Source organism: Prunus avium, chromosome 2 (genome assembly GCF_965620075.1).
Source record: "Prunus avium chromosome 2, drPruAviu1.hap1.1, whole genome shotgun sequence".
Lineage (NCBI taxonomy): Eukaryota > Viridiplantae > Streptophyta > Magnoliopsida > Rosales > Rosaceae > Prunus > Prunus avium.
The window spans coordinates 43,075,222-43,094,740 of NC_142285.1; the positions used below are offsets into that span (position 1 = coordinate 43,075,222).

A 19,519-nucleotide genomic window follows, 5' to 3' on the forward strand; every position below is an offset into this window, starting at 1 on the left:
TTAGATATTTTCTCCTTCACAGCGCCCTTCTCCTTCCCAGAAGCGTGTCGCCGCCTCATGCGCACTTCAACCGCCCCTCGTCCGCACCTCAGCGGCAAAACGCCCAGGCAGGTACGCGTCGCTGCTTTTTTCCAGCGCCTCTTTCAGCCCAGGCGCCCAGACCCGCCTAGCCCCGCCTAGCCCCCCCTAGCGCCGCCTAGCCCCCCCTAGCGCCGCCTAGCCCGCCTAGCGCCGCCTAGCCCGCCTAGCCCCGCCTAGCCTGCGCTAGCCCGCCTAGGGCGATTAGCGAAAATTTTCGTTTGATGGGATCAGCCCAGTTTCTGAGAGTTGTCAATCTTAGCATATGTATGATAGCCAGCCGAAGCAGAAAAGAGCAGTCCATTATACAAAATCCTTAAGACAAACAAGCGTCATAGTTTATGACATTTAATATTACATCATGGTTGAAATAAATGAGGCTCACACGTTGGCCCTCAAACTTCAACTTCTGGAGAAAAGGTTGTGCCTTACGCCAGCAGCTTCTGAGGAGTAAAATCATGTTAAAACAAAAAATGAGTTTCAAAGGAGGAACCCCTGTATTATCAAGGAAGATCAGATATGATAATCATCTCATATTGCTAATTTGAATTTCTACACTGCATATCGAAAGAACCCACAAACACATAACACTAAAATAAAAGAAATAGCTTAACCATTTATCTTTGAAGTCTCCTCTGCAACTTTGCCTTGTGCATGGCTGTTGTCACATAATCCGATCTTTTATATTATCCAAGTAACGGAAATAGGCGTATCTCCAAGAACTCTTAAGCAGTAAAGTACCAAAGACTCCCCAGAATCCTATGATCAATCCAAGCACCATGCTGACATAAAATCCGAAGCTTATGAGACCATCATCTTCTTGTTTGGTCTTATCACCTCCATCTCCATTGGGGACTGCAGGATCTTGAGTTGCTTCATCCCCTGGGCATTCTGGCGTGAGTGGAGGCCCGCAAAGTCCAAGATTTCCCATAAACGCAGAAGCATTAAAAGTTTGAAGTTGGGTGCTTAGTGGAATTCTTCCTGATAAGTTGTTGTGTGACAAGTCCAAGACACTAAGATAATGTAAGCTTGAAAAACTTGGAGGGATTCTACCAGATATCTGGTTTCTTGACAAATCAAGAGATTCTAACATCTCCAACTGACCAAAGTTGCTGGGAAGCACCCCGGTAAAACTGTTTCCTGATAGGTTCAGAGAAATCAACTTCAGCAAACTTGTTATACTTTGTGGAATGTCCCCATTTAAGTTATTGTTTGAGATGTCGATGCTTCTCAAATGCTTAAGATTTTCTCCAAATTCAATCTCTATCCCTTTCCACACCAGTTGTACAAAGCCAAGAATCCAATTGTCCTCCACCTTCGGAGACACAGAAGACAAAGCTGTTATATTAGGGAGGCAATGTGGCAAGGCTCCAGATATATTATTCTGAGAGAGGTCTAAAACATGAAGAGCGGGAAGACTACATAGACTCAAGGGTATGCTTCCATAGAACTCATTAGACCGTAAGCGTAGAACCAGCAAGTTTGTTAGGCTGGGGCCTATCCATGCTGGTATGTTTCCAGATAATTTATTGGCTCCAAGGTCAACAACTCTTAACTCTGTACAGTTCTTTAAAGAAGGAGGCAGTTCTCCTGAAAGATTGTTATCATGCAAGCGTAACAACACAACATACGTTAACTGCCCTAATGAGCTCGGTACTTTTCCGGAGAAATTATTCTTTGCCAAATTCAGTGAGTGTAATGCTTGATATTGCATCCAACAATCAGGAAGCTCCCCTGACAGTAGGTTCTCAGAAAGGTCGAGATTATACAATTCTGGAGCTTGTGTTGCACATAAGGAAGATAGGGATCCTGAAAACATGTTTTTGGAGAGAAAAACATTGCTTATGTTTGAAGGAAATGGTGGGAGTGGACCAGAAAACTGATTAGATGTCAAGTCAATTGTGAAAAAGGTGCAGTTCTTTGATGATAGATTAGGAAACTTCCCATGGATTTGGTTCATAGAGAGATTTAAGTCAAGTAAGTTGGAAGATAGATCCCAAAACTCATTAGGTACTGAACCTGAGATCCCAGCATTAGACATACCAAGAGCAGTAAGTTTTCTCTGTGTCTGAATCCATTTGGGAAAGTCAGGGCCTACATTGCAAGAACTCATGTCTAATATGTGAAGTTGAAAAGGTGGGTTCCAATACGGACTCAAGTTGAAAGACAAAGGATTGTAAGAAACATCCAAAAACTGTAAACGAGAGAGGTTCAAGAAGTGGACTTCTGTTAAGACACCATTCAAAGAATTCACAGAAATATCCAAAAATTCAAGGCTAGAAAGTTGCCCAATACTCTCAGGTAGTGAGCCGGTTAGTTGATTTCTGGAAAGAAATAGTTGTCTTAATGATGAAAGACCTGTAAAATCTGGTAATGGCCCGCTGAACTGGTTTAAAACTAGGCTCAAGGATCTTAGTTGGTAAAGTTCCTGAAAACTTTTCGGGAGAGGCCCGCTCATATTGGTACCATCGATGTATAGTTCTTTCAAGGATGAAAATCGTGTAAGATTATCAGGAAATGGCCCCCAAAACGGGTTGCCACTTAATTTTAAGGACTCAAGGGTATCCTGGGCACAAGACAAGTTTTCGATAGAGTCTTGAAGTTTATCAGAAAGTTTGTTTTCCCATAAGTTCAATGATTCTAATCTGCATAGGTTTCGAAAGGATTTTGGTATCCCACCCTCAAGTTGGTTATAAGACAGATCAAGAGATGTTAGAGAAACCATGTTTGAGAAAACATCTGGGATGAGACCTTGTAACCGGTCTCCCATCAATCCAATGTGTACAAGGCTGGTGCTGATATCGGCCATCCAATACAAAATGGAAGAATTAAGAAAATTATCAGAGAGTTCAAGGACTTCAAGAGAGGTTGAAGAATTGACGAAAGAAAGCGATCTCAGGTCGACATTAGGAAGACTACATGAAGATAACTGCAGCTCAACCAGTGAAGGGAGCTTGCTTATAGAGTGAGGCCAATTTACAACCTTAGAGAAGTTAAGACTTGACATGTTCAGGTATCTCAAAGAGGAAAGATGAGATAACCACTCAAGATTTTCAAAAGTAACGAAGTTATGTGCAAGATCAAGAGTATACAAATGAGAGAGATTTCCCAGTTGGGGAGGAACAGGTCCGCTAAGACTAGCACCTGCAAGTTTGAGTTGTTTCAGCTGACTCAAAGAGCCAATGAAGTCGGGAATCTTTCCCTCAAAATTATTGAAACTCAGGTCCAAGTAATTTAGATATCGCAATTCAAGCAGAGAAGGAGCAATCACACCACTTAAAGGAGTTTCAAGATTGTAAATATCAGAAGAATTATAGTAGAGATCCAGCATGGTTACATGACCTGTTTGGTTGCTGCATGCAATTCCTCTCCACTGGCAACAATCTTTTTTGCTTTCCCAAGATCCAAGAACATTGGAGTTATCCACTAGGCCTTGTTTGAACTGAAGCAGAGCATTTTTCTCTGTCTCTAGGCACCTAATGTTGGAGCTGATCCCAGCACTTACACAACATATAGCAGAGGTTGTTAGGAGCACAAATAAGACAGCAAATGTGGAGCTTATAGTACCACTTGTGATTGTGAACAACATGGTTATGAATCTTAGGAGCAGGTAGGTAGGGTGGGGAGATGATGTGCAAATTGTATGTCAATTTAGGAGAGTGTTTTAAGGAGATATGATTTGTTGTCGTTATCTGGACGGTGACTACACAAATATTACAATATTTTGATAGCTTGAGCAGAGCGATGATGACCAGGAAAAAACGTACCATGGAATTTGTTGAAAATTGAAACAACGCGGCGATGGTGATGTTTAGAATCGGATAATATTTAGAAGGGACGACTTTTGACTTCAGCATTTTGAAAAATTATTGTAATATTAATCAACAATATGGGGGCATGAAGATATTAATCAACAATATGAAAATAATTTGACGCAAGAAATTGAGGCCGGGGGTTCCTTGCGAAAGGGGTGATTATAATTTATAGATAGTGATGTGCACAACAATACAATTTTATTAAGAGGTAGGTACATACACATATAGATTAGGTCAATTGATCAAGGCCGTGAGTCCATCCTCATCCAGAAACGAATGCTAGAATTCCCCTTATTTGATGTGCAAGTTGCCATTCATCCATCCAAGAGATTGTCAGATAATTTTGTGATCCGGTTTACAAGTGTAACTTTTGGTTTTGAATTCTTCAGTCCGGATGATCCAAATGATCGGTTTCAACCCATGGGCATGCACGTTGGTAATGTTAAACTACAGAAACAAGACAATTTTCATCCGTGGACAGTGGTCCAACCTGTACAATCTTTTTCCCCGTGTCCATATACTGACGAGTCCCTTTACACAATCTACACTACACTCAAACATCAATAATCTTAAAAGCAAAATCTGATTGCAGTTTCAAGAAAAATGGATGACTTCCTTCGCAACTCTGGATAATAACACGTCACGATATCATCAGCACGATGGTAGAGAGAGAGAGATGCACTCAGTCATCTTCATCTTCAAGTGCCATCCTCAACTTCCTTCTGCTTACGCCACTCTCTGTGAATGCACCATGAGCCATTTCATCCCCTGAATCCGCCAAGTCATTGTCCATTTGCTCATGTTGCAAATCCTCCAAATTTTTCACAGGTCCAGCATCTAATGGATTGCCAGTGCCAGTGCCGGTGCCGGCGCCTCTAACTGCAGCTTCTGCCGTGCCATTCGGACTAAGATGCTTGAAGGCAGAGCCTTCGTCAACTCCATCTTCCAAAGCATTACTGCTTGATGTTCCCTGAATTGAGATGGCTGCAGAGTTTTGATCCATGGGCTTGGAAAGGGGTCTCCTGGTTTTCCTATATCCAAAAGACAAATGAATTAGAATTAGAAGAAATAGTTACCTTACACAATCAGAATCCTATGACTTCATCATTCTTATACTTTTTTAGAGAGAGAGAGAGAGAGAGAGAGAGAGAGAGAGAGAGAGAGAGAAAGATTTACTTGAGAGCAGAGCTTAGGATTTCATCATCAGAATCATCTTCCGACACTTTTCGTCCAGTAGTCTGCTCTAGTAATTCTTCACTGAATCTGCTATGATCCTTTTTGCCCCTGGAAGTTCAAAAATTATTGTCATACTAATATCTACAGATCATGCATGTTGTATTTACACATGGAGCCAACATAAATTTACAAGAGAAAGAAGCTTCTAGTGTATCCAAAGTCCAAAGTAAATGTCTACGAGGCAATTGACTTTGAGTTGTTGGCATGAGAAATATTCCTATAATTTAATTAGGAGTATGAACACAGACCATAATAGGATTATGGAGTTTCACAACATTATATTGGAAGGTTTAACCAAAAGGAATATGGAGTTTTACATATGCGGTGCAAGTGCCCACACATTATGGAAACTAAGCAAGTAGAGAACTAGTGGTGAAATAAATTTAATAACAAAACAAAAAGGATGTATGACCTTTTCATTAATGATAACAGCGTCTCATCATCAGAGTCATGCTCTTTGTTTGTATTAGAGTCATTAAGATCCTCATCTCTCAGCATGCCGGCTGCAGACCTCTTCTTCCGAGGAATATGTAAACCAAGCTGCTTAAGCTTACGAGAAACTTGAGAAGCTGTGAATTTACCATCACCGTCCATTGCATTTGCAATCATGTGGCTGCACCTTTTATGGTCTTTAAATCTGGGTATGACAAAGACAAAATTTTTTTCTTTAAAACTAAAGAATAGTAACCTCCAGCATCTATCAAGTGAAAAGAGATCAAATCTTATATTACTACCAAGTAACCAAGTAGTACTTACTGCTCATATAGAGATCTAATGTTAGTTTCCTGATCTTCACTGAAGGCACGGACTCTTTTTCTTGTGTGCCTATAAAACAATCAAGTTGAAACTAATAAACAGCTGGAGCAGCGAAGCAACATATAACATCAAGCATTAAGACTTGTCACAGAATCAAAGAGAAGAGTGGACCAAAATTACAGACTAAAGGCCACACAGCAGCCATTTATCTAAGCCAAACTGTTGCGAGTTCACAGCTGCTTCTCAAAAACAAATGTGGGAGGAGGTTGGGGAAGCAAAAGAATGAGTACGTAATCTATCAAATTTTTTTCTTGGTAAATGTGTAATCTTCAAATTTACAATTAATAAACAGTGACCAACTGCAACGAAAGACAGCAGCCATCCAAGATCTATCCCAAAGTGCAAAAACAAAACCAATGGACATAAATTATAGGCTACAAGTGAATGAAATCAGCAGCTATTTGATTAGATTCTGCGTTGCAAGTTCACAACCCCTGCTACTCGAAAAACAAGGTTTTAGGTGGGGGAAGAGGGGAAATCAAAAAAAGAGTACGTGCTCTATGATATTTAAATCAAATGAATATTTACTTTGAATACAAATGCCTAGAAAAACTTAAAAAAAAATACAGAAAAATAAACAAAAAGTATACAAAATGTAATACTAAGAAATTAATATTCATCTACAAATACTTACAGCGGCTGACTGTTTGATTCACAATGAGTATTAACTGCTTTTACGACTCTTCCATCTCCATCAATTTGACTAGGCCCAGTGGAAACAGATTCTTGAGCATGGCGCAGTCTTTTCCTTCGGACAACTTTCAGTCCAAGCTGTTTAAGCTTGTTGGAAATTTGAGCTGGCGAAACTCTACCATCAGGATCAAGAGCTTTCGCAATAAGATGACTACAGTTCTGGTCATCCTTGAATCTAAATTGGCCACATTTGTCAGGAAAGATTTAAGTAAGCTGGATGAAAAAAGTAGGCCTACACTGCTATACAGGCACAACTCAAATTATGTGTAAAACAGTCATCACGGCAATTGCACTTTTGTATCTTTCAGCTGATATTAGATATACCAATGTCAAGTTAAAAGCTCAAAAAAGAAAAGGGAGAAATAAAAAAAAACTTAGATCATGGGACCATACTTCTCATACAGATCCTTAATTTTCATCTCCAGTTCAGCCCCAATAACAAGTCGCTTGTTTTTTCTAGAAACCTTTTCAGTTTCATTCTCTATTGCCTGGCCACCACTGCAACAGCCAAATGCATCAAGGTTTCAATAAGATGATAACTGAAAGACAATGTTAATCAAGTTGTAAGTATGAAGGACGTACTTGTCATAATTTTCTTGCCCATTGATCTCATTATCTGAAATAGATGCAGTACCTCCCTTCACTTTGCCAAAATTTTCTCCACTACTGCACAAAAAGAAGGCATATTTAGCTCCTCTTGCAGTATCCGTATTCAGTTAGAAAAGTCCTTACTCTGGCCTTTTTGTTTTTTGGCAACATGGTAAACCAGTGGAAATGAATAAAATAAACTTCACAATTCTCGAGAGCAAGGCCAGACAACCAAAGGATGGTCTTAGATTCTACAATAACTTAACTGATAACATCACAAAATAATTTAATGAAGACAATGTGAATATTCCGGCTTCAGAAACATGTCTTACTTCTCATGTCCAAGCTCATGAGAGAGCACAACATCGGCTTCGTCTTCACCAAGTGCATCAGCTATGCTTCTACTTGTCCATCCCTTGTCCAGTGACTGACCAATTTCTTCATCCCCTAAACTGTTTGCCCAGTTTCTACTTTCTTTCTTCAAATGGCCAAGCTCATGCAATAAATACTCAGCATTAATGTAATGGCATTCTTTGCGAGTCTTCCAGAAGAGAATTTCCACAAAAAGTAGGGGTTGATTTTTCATCTTTTTGAGCATTTTCCTGACCAAATTTGTCAAAAATTCAACAATGGTTTCATATGCCTTGCATGGAGATGACTTCTGCTCAACTAGGATGTCATAGAATGTAGTGAGAAGTGATAACTGCAAAAAAAAAAATTGCATGGAAACGTTAGATGAGAAATGAACTGTAAATGGCTGCATAAATTATCTAAAGATGTATGAAGTTTAACCTGATACAGCATTGGGGAGAGCTCGAGGTCATCACTGATCCTTCGCAGCATGCATACTATGTAGTGATTTGAACTGGTCAAATTACTCTTATAAAACTTAAGCAACCAACACAGTTTCTGGATGATGTTGTTGTTTGAAAAAGCAGAAATCAAATTTGACACCTTAAAATCAACTTCATCAGTTGCAGCTACCTGCTCATCAGCAGAAGAATCACCGGTGCTATAACAAGGATCACCATTGGCATCATCAGAAGTTTTGCAATCTATACGTGCCAGACTGTCTTGGAGGTTTTCTGTCTCCAAAAACGATATTTTGCATTCATCAGGCTGAGCAGGGATATTGATGTCTTCTTTCCCATTGGAACTTGTGGTTAGGCTTCTGTTCTCTGTCACACTCACATCTGTTGAATGTTCACCATTGGAGATGCCGATCTCTTTCTGAGTGGTAGCATGTTCTCCTACGAGTTTATTTTCTGTTTCCGTCTCACTCGGTATTCTTTTCTTCCTCGCCTTCCTTGATTTTTTAGAAACCTTAATCATGAAAGAAAAATGGTTTTAGTACAAATACAATAAAATATTCCCCATCCAAAATTACGAATGCATTATACCCTCAAAGTTCCACATGCTTGAAGGTTTTCCATTAGTCGTAAAACTTTATAAACCATCTCGACCAGATCTGCAAGATCACTGATAAGGAAAACATGTGAATAGGACAAAGATTAGAGGCATTCAATCAAGAGAAAAAATGTTAATCAGTTTTAGAATAACTTCCCTTCAATCAAAGACAAATGGATCCTAAATATCATTTTCCAGGGATGTATTTTACTAATAGTATCTTAATATTAAGGACAAGTGTTGCTAAATGATCAGTCAAATTCATACCCTGCAGAATTGAATCATCTCCTTTTCTTAAAGATTGCATTACTAAATCTTTTTGCCCAACAAAAAAATACAGCATTCCTCTAATTCTCTCTCATATTGGATTACACAGCTAACGGAGAGAACCTCTCCACAGGATTTGAAAGGTGAGAAATTATACTGGAAAATTTAATATATAAAAAAAACGTATTAATTGATATGAAAAGGAAAAAACCTTCTGGGTTGTTTGTGAGTATCAAATGATTTGAGCAAATTTATCAGGAAATGAGTCATCCCCTCATCAGTCTGGTCATAAAATAACTTGTACAGAAGTATGCGGGCTGTTTGAGGCTCCTTGGAGTTCCCTGGCAATAACTTAAGCACCAAATCTAGCATTCGAATCTGGAAGGAAGAGAAGTTGGTTGAGAAGCATGTTACGAGGGCATAATTATTAATACAGTTCTTATTCCAACTTCAAATTTAATATGCACTAAAAAACATCAGTAATGAAATAGTGAATCACCATAATTTTCAAAAGAGAACCAGCTGCAGATAGAAACTTGTAGTCATGTGTTTCCTTCAAGCCATCAAATGCATAACGCCACTTTGAAATGACTAGTTGGAACATTGAGTCATTCATTGATGCTGCGATGGGTCCACATACATCACCTCTGAAGAATGTGATATCAGCATCTTTATGGGTGGGAGCTTCAGTTGTGTCTGCTTCTGCACCGATGCTTGGCTGTTAAGGCATAGAAGATACAGATCAAACAATTATAATTCTCCAGACAAGAAATGTGACTTGGGAATATCCTCAAGAAATGTGAAACGACCCAGAAGAAAACCACTATGAAACATGGACCCATTCTATCAGAAGTACAAAAACTAAACCCTTTTAGTTTGGGGGAAAGATCATTTCTGCACTGGTTGAGATGTGTGTTGGGATGGATTGAGATGAGGGAATAATGGTCTTTCTCCATGCAAAGAGGTTAGTTTACTAATTGAAAAATGAGTCATTTAACAGTTTTCATTTTGCAAACAGTAATTACCATGCCTATTTGTGAAACAACTAACATAATAATCTAAGATTAGCTTGTCTCACCTTAGAAATTGAAGACTTGTGATATTGGAAAGAAGTAACAAACTGAGCAACCTGAAAGAAGATAATGACATCACTGTTCTGAATTGCGTGGTGGTCCTTTTCAGTATCCATGCGAATTGACTGCATCAAAACTGATACACATGCAAACTTTGTAATTATGCAATAACACCAAGTAAACAAACATAAAACAGAAACTAAAAAGAAGAGACATACCATTGTAACCCCCTGATAAAAACTGGTTTACGAAATCATGAAGCAATTCTAAAATCTTATCCTTCGTCGAAGGCAATGTCCCATGATCCCAAGCAATCTTTTTTATTGGACCTCGACGACTATGTGGTTTAAGCAAGGTATTACATGAGGCAGAAGTAGGTTTTCCCTTCAAGACTGCCTTAGAACCATCCTGCCAAGAAAAGTTCATTGCTATTAGAGAATGATCTACTAAAAACCTCGCTAGCATCATTCCATTGTGAAACTCCCTACCAAAGTAAGCTGGGTAAAAGTTCCGCTAAAATGTGAATGACGACCCACGTTGCATAGTCTAGAAAGTCTTTTTTTCTCTTCTTCTTCTTCCTCCATTATAGACTTGAGACTATTTAGAGAACCTGCGGTGTCTCCTCCATCCACCTAATAATTACAAGTTATTACTGGACTGTTAGAAAACTATAACTAAATGTAAGCTCACATCATCGGACAAATAATTCAAATCTAATAAGTTAAGAATATAAAGCAAGAAAAGGAAAGTATTTTTTATTGATCCGATTTGAACTTGTTGCACTATTGTTATTAAAAATAAATAAAAAAATTCGTATGGTGGCTCTACCTATGTCTCAAATCAAAGATTCTTATCTGAGGCTCATCCTTATTTACATTTCTTGCTAGCTTTGAACAAACGACATTTCTATAAGAAAGAATTCAAAAAGAGATGAAGAGAAACCAACCTTAGGACCTTTTGAACATGTGTTTGCAATCAACTCTGGCTCTTGACCCATAAATATGTAATGAAAAATCTCCAATAAAAGCAAGTTATCTTGACAGAGATAGCTACGGGAATCCCCAATATGCTGGGTTATGACCAAAACTAAGTCCATCACATTCTCATGAAACAAAAGTTCCAGAAATCTATCTCTGAGTGATACAAATTGACTGGCAGTTCCCCCAGCCTTCTGCTGTAGTGAAATTTCTTGAACAGCTAAAATGTTTCGGAATAATGTAAGTACCAGCTGCACCAATTTCCAGTCATCCTCCGTGAACACATCACTGTGTAGGATAGGATTAGTCATCAAACCAATTATGAGAAATCTAGAAACTACATGAAGATATAGTGAGTAAACAAAATAATGATTATTGAGCACCAGAAAAGAACCTATGAACAAAAAATAAATTATGACCCATCAAAATTCAGAAAACCAACATGAATTTAGTGAATCAGCTAGGTACTCAGGTAATCTTATAGGTAAAGAGATAGCTGGGACAAGTACTTTGCTGCAAAGACTTCAACTCCCATAGAAGATGAAGTATGTGTAATTTTCAAACAACCGAAGAGGCAGAAGATGAAGTATACTTAAAAAATTTACCCTCACCTTTCCAAATTTTCTAGTGGGCTTTCCAGAAGTGATACTATAACTGCAATAATGTCACTGGACGTAATTGAAGACTTCAACTTCCATAGAAACTCTATCTGTTGTAAAATGTCATTTGACGAAGGCTCAATTGGCATAGTTAGGAACACAAGAACCTTCACTGAAAATTCCAAACAATGAATAATTGAAGTCATCACTTTGCAGTAATTTTTCATAAACATGTAACGAAAATATAAAATGAACTTACCTGCATTTAAAACCAAGTTGGTGTCATCTTGGCAGTGTTCAATAATGGGTACCAAATCCTGATCCACAATCTTCCATTTACAGACTTGTTTAAAAACATCCCGATTCTGTGGGTCATCACGCCTCAAAAACCTTAGCAAATCTTTCAAATTATCTGTCAATGAAAAAAGAAAACCAAAATTTCAACCCCACACTTAATTGAAGAAAATAACATCCCACTCCATATTTTGTTTTCATCCGCTCAATCGAGCCCATATGATTTCCTCGTGTATTTGAGCTAAAGCTAATGGCTTAAATGAAATCTAATTTAAAATTGCTAGAAACCAAATGAAATCTCAATCGAGCCCATATGATTTCCTTATGTTTCATTATCCTTCCATTTCCGAAATGTTCTTGGCAGTCAAACGGAGATTTCTCGAAGGCATAGGTAACGTACCTAAGCAGTACTTGCTCTTTGAGTAACCGATCCGGTTGCCATTGTCATCCTCTTCTGCAATTCCAAGATCAGAGCATATCGCCGATAAGCCTTGCAAGTCCATCTTCTGCCGAACTTTATTGTTTTCGAATTAGGTTTCAATAGTTTAGGATTTCTGGAGAGGGTGGCGAATAAAAGGATTTAGCGCGAGAGCGATCGGATCTCAGTGAAAGGGTTTATTGTGATGGCTCTGCTGGCGCGAATTTTGATGTGAATTTCCCGCGCTCATCAATCGCTCTGGTGGGCTTTTTTAGCTGAGGTGGCAATTTAGTTGTACAGGTGTCAGTTTGTTAGTGGAGCTGATCTGTTATCTTCGTTGCACAAAAACTTCACCGAAATAGGTCTATATCCCGATAACAAAATAAATTCAGTGCATAAATCAAATTTGCTATGCATTATGGCTAATTGAAATATTGATTCAAACTTAACTTAAAAAAAATTATATTGTCAAAAAAAATAAAAATAAATGTTGGGTTTAGGACCATTTTTGTATTGGGGAAAAATATAATCATCATTTTTATTTGTAGAAAGTATAACATAATGTAATAAATATATACGTTTAGTGAATTAGTAACATCAAGTAAAGCTAATCAGCCAACATGATGAAAAATATTAAAGTTTAGGATTTATTTGCAAACCAACCCAATATGCCCACTCTTTCCAGAGGCCCAAACATGAGTAATGAGACCAACGAGTCTCGTGACCCACCCGTTCACTTTTGAGAAAGCTCTCCGCTTCGATAGAAGTTGAACAACTTTTACTCAGCAGCGCTACGTTTCGTTTCTTCGATACAACCAAAGCCCTCCTTAACTCTCTTCTTTCTGTCCCCTCAAAACCTCCGCCTAATTTAGCGGCGACTTCTACAACCTCCCCCCGCATTCGTTTAAATCCTCGGAACTCACTACAGCCTCCTCCAAAACTTCGCATTTCCAAACCTCTACCATTCTCTGCAACAACAATGGCTCAAGTGGTGGCTATGCGGGCGATTCAGAGTTCGATCCTTTGTCCTAGCTCTGGATCGGTACAGGGCCGGACAGAGAAGCTGAAGCCTCCGAGCTTCGCTTCCAAAGTTCTGGCTCGCGAGGAAAAGAAGAAGAGCTGGAAAGCGTTTGGCAATAAGAGGTTTGAAGTCACTGCAAAGCGACCCCTACAGACCGAGGTCGTCCCCGTCTCACCTGAAGACACACCCAAGGTTCGTGCTACTCAATCTTCTTCCTTTTTTGCTTTTTGTGCTTGATGTGTTTGGTTGCCGAGAAGTTGTAGGAAATCAGAAGAAAAAGTTACATTTTTGTTTTTGAATTGATAGTAGATAGGCTGATAATTGATTGCTAGATATTTAGCTTGTTTAAGTAGAGCGAGGCTGCTTTTGTTGAAATTGTGGATACAAGTTAGAATCTATGCTTACTGTAGTTTCTTTGGTGTTGCTGATCAGATAGAGGATCAATTTCAGAAGTTCCGGGCAATTCAACAACATGATGACACATCGGTGGGTATGTGGTCAAAGCCAGTAGTCAAACGTAAGACAAAGATTGTTTGCACAATTGGTCCTTCCACAAACACACGTGAAATGATCTGGAAGTTGGCGGAGGCTGGAATGAATGTTGCCCGGCTTAATATGTCCCACGGAGATCATGCTTCTCATCAGAAAGTTATTGACTTGGTTAAAGAATATAATGAGCAATCTAAAGACAATGTCATTGCAATCATGCTTGATACCAAGGTAAGGTTTCCCTTATTGTTTGTTCTTATTCCTTCCGTATCAAGTCATAACATTGCATTGCGTAAGTCAGTAAATTTTCCCCCCAATTCAGGTTTGATTTGACATATGATGTGTTACTATTTGGATTATATCGGAGTCATTCTATTGATGATGTGTTCTTCTGTGTCAGGGTCCTGAGGTTAGGAGTGGTGACCTGCCACAGCCAATCAACTTGGAAAGTGGCCAAGAATTTACTTTTACAATTCGTAGAGGGGTTGGCACAGCGGGTTGTGTTAGTGTGAACTATGATGATTTTGTTAATGATGTAGAACCAGGAGACATGCTTCTGGTTGATGGTATGCTGAAGTTTTACTTCTTTTTTTTGGGTTAACCACTGAAGTTATGTTTATATTTTTATGCACACTGACTCTTGATTTGTGCTGTAGGTGGTATGATGTCATTTCTGGTGAAGTCCAAGACAGAAGAATCAGTGAAATGTGAAGTTGTTGATGGAGGAGAGCTTAAGTCTCGTCGACATTTGAATGTGCGAGGGAAAAGTGCAACATTGCCTTCCATCACTGGTTAGGTTCCTAATTTATTGATTATATCCATTAATAGTTTATTCATATGTTCTTTTAAATGTCTTTATTGCCTGTTTTGCTAATGAATATAGTTGTCTAACTTATTTGTTGCAGAGAAAGACTGGGAAGATATTAAATTTGGAGTGGATAATAAAGTTGACTTCTATGCTGTTTCATTTGTCAAAGATGCACAAGTTGTTCATGAATTGAAGAATTATCTGCAAAGTAAGATTCAAAATATTGTTATCTTTATCCACAAAATATATTTGATTACCACGTTTTTGCTTAATGCTTACAAATAATTGTATTTCCATTTGATATTGCAGGCTCTGGCGCTGATATACACGTTATTGTAAAGATAGAAAGTGCTGACTCTATCCCAAATTTGCACTCCATTATCACAGCATCCGATGGGGTAATCTCCTGAATCAATGAATGGAAGCTTTTTCCCTGAATATTTGCATGTTAAAAACACTTTTTGTATATCATAATTTAATGTATGATAATTTTTACCTTTAATACACATTTTTTAATATAAAATGCAACTACTATATGGAAATCATGTAAATACCATCCTTTTCTTTTAATATATACATAAAACTTTCTAACCCTTGCCTGATAATACTCACACATGATTATCTTCTTTTAGGCTATGGTTGCAAGAGGAGATCTTGGTGCAGAGCTCCCTATTGAAGAGGTTCCACTTCTGCAGGTTGTTAAAGACAAACATATCACAATTGAAATTTCAATCCAGTTAACATGATTGTAACATTAAGTTGAGTTAATCTATTACATTCTGAACCCCCTGATTTATATTTCAAAATGTAGGAAGAGATAATCAGGATCTGCCGTAGCATGGGGAAAGCTGTTATTGTGGCAACAAATATGCTGGAAAGCATGATTGTTCACCCAACACCAACCAGAGCTGAGGTATCAGACATTGCCATTGCTGTTAGAGAGGGCGCTGATGCAGTTATGCTTTCAGGAGAAACTGCTCACGGAAAGTAAGTTGTGGCTATCGGAATTATGCAATAGGAACCAGTTTTCAACTATAGTCTAGTCATTTAGACCATAGGATCATGTAATAAAGTGATTTCATTTCCATGTAGGTTCCCTTTGAAGGCCGTGAAAGTTATGCACACTGTTGCACTTCGGACAGAGGCAACCATCTTAGGTGGTGAATTGCCAGCCAATCTTGGTAAAGCTTTCAAGGTCAGGGAGCATACATTTATTTATTCATTTTTTGTACGCAGCATCCTACCATCTGGACAAATTTTTCCATTTGTTTGTCAGAATAAAAACTGACTTGAATTCTTTATTTCTGCAGAACCACATGAGTGAGATGTTTGCTTACCATGCAACCATTATGTCCAATACTCTTGGTACCTCAATTGTTGTCTTTACCAGAACTGGTTTCATGGCTATTCTTTTGAGCCATTATCGGCCTTCTGGGACCGTATTTGCCTTTACAAATGAGTGAGTTTTCATGTTATTTGTTACGAAGGCGTATTTGTGATACTCTGACCAGAGTTTTGTTGGAGCACAACTTCACCCTTGATAGATTTTTTACCCCCTTGCATGCACATGGATATATTAAATATTTTAAATTTTGTAACTGTATCAGTTAAAATACTCTTACCATTAGGAATATGAATTTGATTATTTGGCTGATCTAGTACTTTGATGACATGCAGTAAGAGGATACAACAGAGACTGGCTTTATATCAAGGTGTATGTCCCATATACATGGAGTTCACAGATGATGCTGAGACAAGTTTCAGCAATGCCTTGACTGTGCTGCAGGTAATGCTTTGCTGGAATTTTCCTAAATTTATGAGGAATAATTTAAATTGGCCGGAACCATATTTTTGGTTATTTATCTTTAAAAAATTTCATGGAACATACCAGTCAATGCTTTGGATTTGGGCCAACCTAGCAATGCCAACCATTTTAAAGCCCTTGTCAAATGGATTTAATGTTTAATTATTTGATCGTTTCAACTTTGTTGATGTATTTTCTGGTGTTTCATATACAGAAGCAAGGCATGGTAAAGGAAGGAGAAGAGGTGGCACTCGTTCAGAGTGGCAGACAACCCATTTGGCGGATCCAGTCCACTCACAATATTCAAGTGCGCAAAGTTTAGATGCAATGGAGATGGAAGAGAGCCCTCGTAACTTAGTTATCTGCCTTTACACCACGATAATTTCGAGTCATTATAGCATTTCTGGTGTACTTCAGCGGAATTGCCGCAATAGTTTCTTGGTTTGTTTTTCCCCCTCTTTTATGTATGCTTTCGTGTCTTATTGCTATTTTTTGTACTCCGATTTTCCCCCTTCTAATTAATTTGGCGTAGCAGAACAGTGAGTGAATGTTAAATTATAAATTTGGCAGTTGGAATGAATCGATTAACTTTACTTAACCGTCTAATTTGTTAGTTCTTTTTTACGAGTGATTGTCTAAACAATTCTAAATTTATCTAATTTAGGGTGATTCAAACTTGAGTGCACACAGCTTTGGCCAACTGCTGACTTTTAATTTATGTATGCAATTTGTTTGATAGTTTGATAGTTTGATTTAGTAAACGGATCAGATTATGATATCCGTCGCCAACCGTTTTTGTAGCTGGCATTGCTTGTGAGGAACAGTTGCCAAGTTTGGCGTCCCAATTTTAAATTACGAGTTCCATAATCATGCTCTGTTTCTTAATGTTATCTTGGTGATAGTTTATAATGGCTGGGTTGGGATTGGACGAATGAAGCAGACTTTTAATTTACTAAGGTCGCGATGGTCAAAGTCAAACAAAAATGGCCAACATTCCTAATTACACCAATGCCCAAAAAGTCAATGGTGTTGTTGGGATGGGGGAGTCAGCCTCGTAAACAAAATTAAACAACATTCATTTGGCCAAATAGAATTTATTCATTATTATCGTTTTGGATTTACCAAACAAAACATGGAACTACAAAGTCATACATTTTCAATAATGGAAGAACTGTATCCGCTTTGATCATCATAGAACTTGGACCATAACATCACACCACCATACTTTGGTGACTTCTTTATCACCGGAAGGACTTCAGAATTCAGCACCGTAGCCGGAATAAACCCGCTTCCAGCTGCCTCGGGAGCCGCCGGCAACCCCAAAAATATCAGCCCTGCCTTTATCGACGTGGTCCATTTGTTCCACGAGTTAATGAGGTTATCAGTGTTACCTGAGCTATATTGACATTGAGGATTGTTATAGAACTGAACCCAAACATAGTCAAAGAGCCCTGTATTCAGAGCACCCCCGAGGAACTTATCAGGAAATGGGCATTGAGGTGCTCCTGCTAAATACACAGCTCTTCTTGGCTTGCTATATGCCTTGAGGCTTCTTGCAAGCACATCCCAATACTGAGTTGAACCAAGCTCTATGTCAAAATCAATACCGTCCAAAACGGCGTCTCCTAAGGGACGCGAAGTTGACTTCTTCCCACCCAAGAAATTGTGCCACAGATAATCTGCTACAGCTCTAGCATCTGCAGGTGATGCTAGAGAGTAGTTTCCAGTTCCACCTCCTAAAGACAGCAACACCTTGACTCCTTGGCTTTGGCAACTTGTTATGCCACTGCTGACAATGGTGCAACCATTGGATGCAGGGTTGCAGTGGCCGGCAAGGTTGATTTCGGGGGTTTGGCCGTTGCCAAATTTGTTGAGGAAGGCTATGTTCACGTACTTGTACTTTCCGGTGGCGCAGGTTTCGGCTAGAGTACCTTCGTTCCCGTTTTGGCCCCAGTAGACGGCGATGCCGCTGGCACGACAGAGCCTGATTAGAACCAGCTGTGTAGAAAGGACAAGGAGGAGAAGTGGAGTTTGGGAATTTCTAGCCATGCTTGCTAGAATAAGGCGTTGTATGCTTTCTCTTATTGTCAAGACTGATCAAGCCCTCCCTTTATAATAAGGTCTTCGGCTCCATTTGGATGGAGGGATTCCAAATTTATGGATTCAGTTGACATTAATGATAATTGTTTGTTTAGACAATTATATGACTGAGTGCCCACTACAATGGTTTGCTTGACATAATTAGTAGGGTAAACTGCTGAAATGCCCAATAAACTTGTACATAATTATTAATTTACTCTCTGACTTTTTTTTTTGTATAGAAAATTAAAGACTCGAACTAAATTTTATTCTTATTTCCCCTCCTACCGTCTAAATCTCAGCATTTCATCTAATTTGCCGTTAAATACGAGGGCAAATTTGTTAATTTAAATGTTGAAATAATATATATATATATATAAATATATATATATATATATATATATATATATATTTTAATAAATAGAGGGGCCCACCCACTTCATCTTTTTCCCTTGGGAGCTTGAATGGGAAAGGAAGAGAGAGAGAGAGAGAGATGGAGAAAAGGGAGGGTGGCTTGCGGTGGTGGTCATGAAGGAATGATGGAGAAGAAAAAGGGTGGTTGCAGTGGTTATGGGTTCGTGGGGTGGGGTTTGTCTGTGGGTTATGGGTTCATTGGGGGGTGGGTCTATGATGGGGGATGGGCGGGAGAGAGAGAGAGAGACACCACGCACAAGATTGTTGTGGTCAAATTAGTGGTTTTCAGAAACCAATTAGTTTTGTTTTTTTATTTGTTTTAATTTGGAATAATTCGGTGGTTGTGAATTTGGAGTTAGGATATTGATTTGAAAGGAGGGAATTGACAAAAAAATTTAGGTCGAGTCTTTAATTTTCTTTAAAAAAAAAAGGTCAAGAGGTAAATTGATAATTAGGTACTAGTTCATGGGGCATTTCGGTAATTTACCATAATTAGTACCGTTGACCTTTTTAAGACAAGATTAATTGTTAATCATTTTATTAGTCCTTGAACTTAGACTTGATTTGCATTTGAGTCTCTCAATTTCCAAAATCTTTTCCGTGGTCCTTCAACTTTAGTTTCGTTAGAACAAATAGTTATGCC

General features: G+C 38.6%; 4 protein-coding genes across 5 annotated transcripts; 1 reads left to right on the top strand and 3 right to left on the bottom strand.

Annotated features, from left to right (window-relative positions):
• Positions 1-362: 362 nt before the first annotated feature.
• LOC110767609 (receptor-like protein EIX1) lies at positions 363-3,742 on the bottom strand. Its single transcript, XM_088248938.1, has 2 exons — positions 693-3,742; positions 363-521 (listed from the first exon to the last, which is right to left on the bottom strand). Exon 1 carries the CDS (start codon positions 3,665-3,667, stop codon positions 743-745), a length of 2,925 nt encoding a protein of 974 aa, XP_088105064.1. The 5' UTR covers positions 3,668-3,742; the 3' UTR covers positions 363-521; positions 693-742.
• Positions 3,743-4,330: 588 nt separating this feature from the next.
• On the bottom strand, positions 4,331-12,485 carry ATIM (timeless family protein). 2 transcript variants are annotated; one of them, XM_021971400.2, is made up of 19 exons: positions 12,244-12,485; positions 11,809-11,961; positions 11,562-11,721; positions 10,920-11,238; positions 10,462-10,605; positions 10,192-10,381; positions 9,979-10,109; positions 9,400-9,618; positions 9,112-9,278; positions 8,627-8,705; positions 8,019-8,549; positions 7,559-7,929; positions 7,221-7,301; positions 7,032-7,136; positions 6,580-6,813; positions 5,886-5,954; positions 5,542-5,766; positions 5,070-5,177; positions 4,331-4,924 (listed from the first exon to the last, which is right to left on the bottom strand). In XM_021971400.2, exons 1-19 carry the CDS (start codon positions 12,344-12,346, stop codon positions 4,576-4,578), a joined length of 3,738 nt encoding a protein of 1,245 aa, XP_021827092.2. In that variant the 5' UTR covers positions 12,347-12,485; the 3' UTR covers positions 4,331-4,575. The 2 variants fall into 2 exon arrangements, with proteins under 2 accessions (XP_021827092.2, XP_021827091.2); XM_021971399.2 differs by having other exon boundaries at positions 7,221-7,304.
• Positions 12,486-13,012: 527 nt separating this feature from the next.
• Positions 13,013-16,981, top strand: PKP-BETA1 (plastidic pyruvate kinase beta subunit 1). The gene is made up of 12 exons (XM_021971312.2): positions 13,013-13,474; positions 13,715-14,002; positions 14,172-14,337; positions 14,428-14,562; positions 14,677-14,787; positions 14,889-14,977; positions 15,212-15,274; positions 15,391-15,566; positions 15,672-15,774; positions 15,890-16,038; positions 16,257-16,365; positions 16,598-16,981. The coding sequence occupies exons 1-12, from the start codon at positions 13,241-13,243 to the stop codon at positions 16,703-16,705; spliced, it is 1,731 nt and encodes a 576-aa protein (XP_021827004.2). The 5' UTR covers positions 13,013-13,240; the 3' UTR covers positions 16,706-16,981.
• A 480-nt stretch (positions 16,982-17,461) lies between these two features.
• Positions 17,462-18,568, bottom strand: LOC110767694 (hevamine-A). Its single transcript, XM_021971313.2, has one exon. The coding sequence runs from the start codon at positions 18,430-18,432 to the stop codon at positions 17,530-17,532; it is 903 nt and encodes a 300-aa protein (XP_021827005.2). The 5' UTR covers positions 18,433-18,568; the 3' UTR covers positions 17,462-17,529.
• Between the last annotated feature and the right edge of the window lie 951 nt (positions 18,569-19,519).

Bases quoted from the DNA above. Each gene is read 5' to 3' on its own strand.
- LOC110767694 (XM_021971313.2), bottom strand. From the start codon at position 18,432: ATGGCTAGAAATTCCCAAACTCCACTTCTCCTCCTTGTCCTTTCTACA.
- ATIM (XM_021971399.2), bottom strand. From the start codon at position 12,346: ATGGACTTGCAAGGCTTATCGGCGATATGCTCTGATCTTGGAATTGCA. The intron at 7,930-8,018 runs GTTAAACTTCAT...TTTTTTTTGCAG, and splicing joins TCTCCCCAATGCTGTATCAG to TTATCACTTCTCACTACATT. The intron at 7,305-7,558 runs GTAAGACATGTT...CTTTTTGTGCAG, and splicing joins CATGAGCTTGGACATGAGAA to TAGTGGAGAAAATTTTGGCA.
- LOC110767609 (XM_088248938.1), bottom strand. From the start codon at position 3,667: ATGTTGTTCACAATCACAAGTGGTACTATAAGCTCCACATTTGCTGTC.
- PKP-BETA1 (XM_021971312.2), top strand. From the start codon at position 13,241: ATGGCTCAAGTGGTGGCTATGCGGGCGATTCAGAGTTCGATCCTTTGT. The intron at 15,275-15,390 runs GTTGTTAAAGAC...TTCAAAATGTAG, and splicing joins AAGAGGTTCCACTTCTGCAG to GAAGAGATAATCAGGATCTG. The intron at 16,039-16,256 runs GTGAGTTTTCAT...GATGACATGCAG, and splicing joins GTATTTGCCTTTACAAATGA to TAAGAGGATACAACAGAGAC.